The sequence below is a fragment of the Populus alba genome, chromosome 14 (genome assembly GCF_005239225.2).
Source record: "Populus alba chromosome 14, ASM523922v2, whole genome shotgun sequence".
Lineage (NCBI taxonomy): Eukaryota > Viridiplantae > Streptophyta > Magnoliopsida > Malpighiales > Salicaceae > Populus > Populus alba.
The window spans coordinates 7,937,113-7,943,242 of record NC_133297.1 but is presented as its reverse complement, the minus strand read 5'-3'; the positions used below and the strand labels follow the sequence as shown (position 1 = coordinate 7,943,242).

Below are 6,130 nucleotides of genomic sequence, written 5' to 3'. Positions count from 1 at the left end.
AAATTGAAAAAATATAAGTTTTCAAAAAAAAAAAAAAAACAAAACAAACACGGGTGAATGTCCTAAACCTAGATTAATCCTCAATGTCCTTTTGATAAAATAAATTATTTTATCGAAAGATGTTGTTGTTGTATAATCTTCAATGTAGTTTTATTATTTTCATAATTTAATGTTATTGGTGTTTTTTTGCCTTCTTTTTATGCATTTTTAGAGTTTTCACATGCCAAGTAAATTGTTAATGATGTATTATCTAGATTATGAGTGATTTATGATGCATTTTTAGAGTTTTTTTTCCCCTGTTATCTTCCTTCTTTTAGCATTATTGTGTTATGCATTGTTGCTTTGATGAAGACAACAATTATTTCAAATTAGTGGGTTTAAGAGGTGGTTGTTGAAATTTATTATCGTCAAGATGGATAGACATGTAAGCATGACAACGGCCATCTCATCAAATTTTATTTGAATATATCTAGAGTGTTATATTTCTTTCCCTATTTCTCATTATATGTATGGTTTTCGTTAAACATATATGGTCGTTGTTTAATGGACAAAGAAAGATTCTTAATGTATTTAAAATGTTTTGCACATGTAGTGGTGTTTGATGAGGAAAAAGAGATGAATGAGATAAAATTTGTTACGACTTACAAAAGAATTTAGACAATTTGGCATGTTCCAAATTCCCAACAGGAGGAATGTCTTTAAAACAAAAATCTAGTTAAATGACGGCGCCGCACCTAATAATAGCCCAAATTATTTGCTACAAATTAATACCTGTCGAGAGATAGGACTAAAATATAGGATTTTTGAAGCCAAAAGAACTGAATTTAATATTCACTAAAAGAAAAGGGACTAATTTATAATTTATTAAAAACCAATGCATTGTTCTTGTACCCCAATTCTAGCCCTTCAGTGGGCATGACGATGGCTCAAACTCAATTTTGTTTGTTTTCGTTCACTGAACGAATTGAGGGAAACGCTGGAAGGAGCCTTTGGAATTAGAGGCACGAGCCTCGAGCCCTAAGGGCCCTGAAAAGAACTTTGATTCTCTTTCAAACAAACCAGTTAAAATGGAGTTAAGATCACGCATTTATATTTAACATGAATTATTAATATGATTTTTAAAAACCAATTAAAATTGAAAGAAAAATTATTACCAAATAATAAAAGTCTCAAATCTAAAATAGCTTTGTGAACTATGAGCTCATAAGTTTGGACTTTTATTTTAGTCTTGAAAATATCTTAGAATATGAATCAATACGTTAAATATGTGATTAGAATTAATATTATTACGAATAATTCATAAACTATGAACATTTATTAATCATGAAGATTAATATTTTTCTTAGACTTATTTCTATATTCTGGAATTTAGGTTTGGTTTTTGTAGAGAGATATTGAATACAATTCATTTGAGTTTGTTTGAATGCTAAGATTGTGATTCTATAATTTATATAAGTTTATATATTTGTTTAATAAACATATCAGTCTTTTTCATTATAATTGCAGGCTGTCATATTTTTATTGTATCGCGTGTTTATAAATTAAACATGTTTTTCTCACTTTTCTAATTTTATTTGTGAATTTTTGTTTTATTTTTCAACAAAAGAATTTATCTGCTCGTTGTTTTGGAAAAGGATAAAAACTTTAGAGGCAAGTTTGTGCCCCAAATGAGGTGCCTCTCCAGCATCCATGCATGCACATTCTGCTACACAGAGTTCAGTAATTTGATACTTCAAAGGATGCATCACATCGTCAAGATCCGTGAACAAATGAAAGCCTGTTAATGTGTTGGCAACCAAACATCCAATATTTACGAAATCCAAAACAGAAGAAAACTTACAAAACAGATCACATAGTTCCAGGTTACACGCACACACATGCATACAACAACCCGATTAACATTAACGGAAAAAAATAAATTAACAGCAAAACCCAAATCCATCTCTAGCAAATTAGATCATCACTGAAAGCTCATATGGCAGGACCTGCAATACAAGTCACGGCAAGAGAGATATGTTAGCAAAGTCACTCTGCAGTACAAATCGCAACGCTACAAATAGTAATCATGCGGTGATGATTGTATACGTAATATGGAGAAGGGGAGAAAATGTTACTGGTCTGTATGCCCTACCAGTCTATGGACAGCTAGGAGATTACACTGTAGCAGAGTTGGACTCAATTTGAGAAGGAGAATTGTTTGAGCATTTCCATTCATATCGAAGCTAATTGGAACGTTTTTATTGGATGGCTTCCTCTTTGGATTTATGTTTTAAGCTTTTTCCTAGGAGGGACCCCATTACCCTATAGATGATGGAAACCCTATAAGAAATCCATGGAAAATGACAGGGAGGCCAGCTCCAGCTCTCTCCCGTCCACCCAGACCATGCATGCGACCAAGGCACGTCCAAGTAGAACAGGTTGTAAAGCACATACGCGAAGTTTAGAAGTCCAAGAAGAATTACAAGATATCATACATAATGTGGGAAATTGTTTTCTGATTTATGTGGCATCGATTGTTAGATGCTAAGCACTACCAAATCACAGAGAAATTAAGATGCAGATTCTTGTCAATCGGGGCCACTCTGAAAATGGAGATTAAATAATCTGCCGATGGAAATTGTTGACACACCCAATGATTGGATGTTTAAACATATTGCAATCATCCATTGTACTAAAATGATTATACACAACTTGACAGATTAATTTTTAAGCCGTGTCCTCAAGCGGTATGGTCATATGTGCAGGTTCATTGGATGCATATATACAATTCTTGCTTTAATTATTTTGTCTTTATATTTTAATGTGAAGATTAAGTGAGCATTGCTCGATTATTTATTTTATGTTTTTTTGAACTTTTTTTCCTGAGAGAGGCAGAGATCAAGTACCTGATGGAGTTTGAAGCAGAAAAACTGATTCGGCTTCATTTCCCTTGCGGATTTGGACATCCATAATGCCAGGCTTATTTTGATTGTCTGATTTATTTCCCTTCCCATCAAGTTCTGGGTGAATTTTTCTCTTCAACATCCTCCTCATCAACTACAATACATCACAAAATTGACTAATTGTTACTTGAAAATACCTTGAAGAAAAGTGTATCATTGCACATGAAGAGAGAATCGATACTTACCTGGTTGAACTTTTTTATGGGACGTGAATCCTCTCCTGGGCGAGTACGTATTAGCTTCTTGGCGAAAGAAAGGCCACCCTTGGCACGAGCAACCGGCTTTTTATTACCTGGTTTGGTCTCAATTTCAACAGAATCCGGCTTCTTTTTCATGTCAGCATCTTCCAAGAACAGTTCTGCCAGTGTTATTCTTTCTCCTTTCCTTTTTCTTTGTTCTTGCTCGGTGAGACTAGAGTTGGTTATGACATCACATGTCACGGTATTTGATCCAGTTCCCTCAAAACTGTGCTCAAATGTTGCATATATCAAAGGGCTCACTTCTTCATCTTCAACATTGTCATCATCAAAATAATCATCATCAACTGAGTATTGTTCTTGTTCCCTTTCTACTTCCTCCTCTTCTTCACTTTCCAAAATGAAATACTGATCATTTTGTTGGTTAAAGGGTTTTAAAGGGTCAAGACCTAATGTGCCAATTGTTAAAATGCCATCTTTCCAACCATCAAGCACATCCACCAGGGCTACTTGTTTCAGCAATGCTTGCTTGTCCGCCTCGTTTGTAATGGATTCAGCCTTCTTCACATTTCTAGCTAGCCCATCTGGTTAAAACAAATTTCTCATCCATTTAATTGAACAATTATATAAACAACAATCACAGTCACAATTAAATAATAATTTTAATGATTTTGATTGGCAAAACAAGTGTTGATAATGATTGTGACACAGGCCTGTTGGGGAATAATAAAAAAAAAAAAAGAGGCGAACTAAAATCAACAAGGCACTCATTTATAGAGGGCACGATGATTATTATAATACTAAAAAGAAATTCTCAAGACCGAGTCAACTAGACTTTTGTTCCATTCAAAAATCCAGTTTGTTCCAGTAGATAAAAAAAAAAAAAAAAAAAAAAAAAAAAAAAAAAGAGAGACAGAAATACGAATGAATACCAAACCTTTCATTGCGCCATGATGAAACCTCCTCTGCACCCAGTTGAAGATCTGTTTCCAAGAGAAAAAAAACATTAGAAACCAATAAAATATCATCACTAGAACAACTGTAGAGAGTGAGAGTAGATGATCAGCCTGGCCATTAAAAAAGCATCAAGATACACTTCAATTCTGATAATGTGCTATACTTCTAACCTTCATGTTCACAGCAAGTTCTCGGCGAGGGAATTGGTACAAAGGAAATGTCAAAATGAGGGAAATGACTTTGAAGAAAGAACTAAAAAGTAGGGGTCAAGTGGGTGGAGGCCTTTGGTGATAACACGTGTCCATGAGTAGTGGGGCCTCTTATATAGCCTATGTTTTGGGGTGCATGGCATGTTTGATGAGCCACAAAGTTGGGTCTTTCTGGCATGATCGATGTGTCAAAATTCTCGAAGTGATGTGCAGAGTGTGTATCCCTCTCTGATGCATGCTAGTTACTGATACAGAGATCTACTAAAGACCTACCTAATCTCTTTTGCCATCTTTTATCGATTTGTTAACATTTTCACCTCATCATAGTGAACTGTTTTCTCCTTAGTTAGTTATCCAGTAAACGTGGATAGATTTGGTAAGGAGCACGAGACGCTGAGACAGATACGAGATAAAAATTTATCATGTTTGATTCTATAAGGAACATGGTTGATTAGCTGGTTTCTTGGTATTGTTCCATGGTAATAATGATTTGTATAACGATTAAGGAAAATACTTTCTTTTTAGCTATCAAGTTCAAGCCCAGAATAAAAATGAAACTGATCCACGTGGAATGATTAACGTATAACTGATGCAGGAGGTTAAGAGGAAAGCCTTGCAAATATTTTTGGAAAAATTGTTTTAAAAATATGGGTATTGTCGCATTTGACATCAAATTAAGTTTTTTGAGTTAAAACTTTGTTGGGATTTATTCTTTAATATAAACTATTTAATATGTAATATTAACATGATTAAAATATTTTATGAGTAAATAAAAAATTAATCTAAAAAATCAATGATTAATATATTTAAAAAAAAAAATTAGATCTAAAAAGTACCCGAGTTTTTAGAAAAGAAAATACTTTAACAAAGTAAACTGTGGAGTTAAAACACATGTACAACCCAACTTGACTTTGGGTTTATACTTGAGTTTGATAGGTTTATTGTAAAATAATTTTTTGAGCGGTAAAACTATTAACTTTTTACCAATCTATTATGGGCAGGGGTTTGAGCTATAATTGTTTTTTTCCATAAAAAATTATTTTTTATCAACCCATTATTTTATTGAATCCATAAAGATATAAATCTGATTAGTTTTTTTTAGAATAATGTTTTCAGCTAAAAAACTTTAAATTTAAAGTCAAAACTCTCAAGTTTAATTATGGTTTTATGGACAGTAATCAAAGTTAATAATAGATGAAAATTATTCTAGTTTGGTTTCAAAAATTCATTATAAAAAAAGATTGAAAAATAATATATATAGTTGATTTTTCTGCATTGTTTCAAACAAAATTTATGCAGATTCTTTTTACTCTTCTTCAACTTAATTTTCTAACTGCTTCTCTTAAGATTAAAGCTTTGATCCTCATCTTTATCTTCCTTCTATTATAGAGCTTAGATTAGTCATGTAAAGAGATTTTAAGTCATATTCCTTTAAGTTCATTGGAATTTTAAGCTTAGATCCTCACCTAAACAAGATAATGATGCTAGAATCATGAGATACTTATTAAAATCAAATATTTTACACCAAGTAAGGAATAATAATGCTTTAAAAATAAAAGATTGATAATTGACAACAACAATAAAATTTCAAGTTAATTATATAGTAAGTATTTCAACAAGTATTTTTTATTGGTTTTGTTTAAGTATATTTTCAATATATGTTTAGAATGTATGCTAGATTGTGTTTCAATTTCTTACGACAACTTTCGATATGTGTTTAGCATACATTCTAGAATCCTTATATGTTTTTAGTTTTGATTGCATATTTGCAAAATTACATGCTTAGAAACCAAATTAACTTGTATATAAAAAAAAATTCCTGGAT

General features: G+C 32.2%; 1 protein-coding gene across 1 annotated transcript; it reads right to left on the bottom strand.

The window, feature by feature from the left end:
• Window positions 1–1,786: 1,786 nt before the first annotated feature.
• On the bottom strand, window positions 1,787–4,350 carry LOC118041210 (protein TILLER ANGLE CONTROL 1). The gene is made up of 5 exons (XM_035048443.2): window positions 4,267–4,350; window positions 4,077–4,122; window positions 3,128–3,723; window positions 2,886–3,036; window positions 1,787–1,985 (listed from the first exon to the last, which is right to left on the bottom strand). The coding sequence occupies exons 1-5, from the start codon at window positions 4,270–4,272 to the stop codon at window positions 1,972–1,974; spliced, it is 813 nt and encodes a 270-aa protein (XP_034904334.1). The 5' UTR covers window positions 4,273–4,350; the 3' UTR covers window positions 1,787–1,971.
• Between the last annotated feature and the right edge of the window lie 1,780 nt (window positions 4,351–6,130).

Bases quoted from the DNA above. Each gene is read 5' to 3' on its own strand.
- LOC118041210 (XM_035048443.2), bottom strand. The intron at 3,724-4,076 runs GTTTGGTATTCA...TGTTTTAACCAG, and splicing joins TCATCATGGCGCAATGAAAG to ATGGGCTAGCTAGAAATGTG. The intron at 3,037-3,127 runs GTAAGTATCGAT...GATGTATTGTAG, and splicing joins CCATAAAAAAGTTCAACCAG to TTGATGAGGAGGATGTTGAA.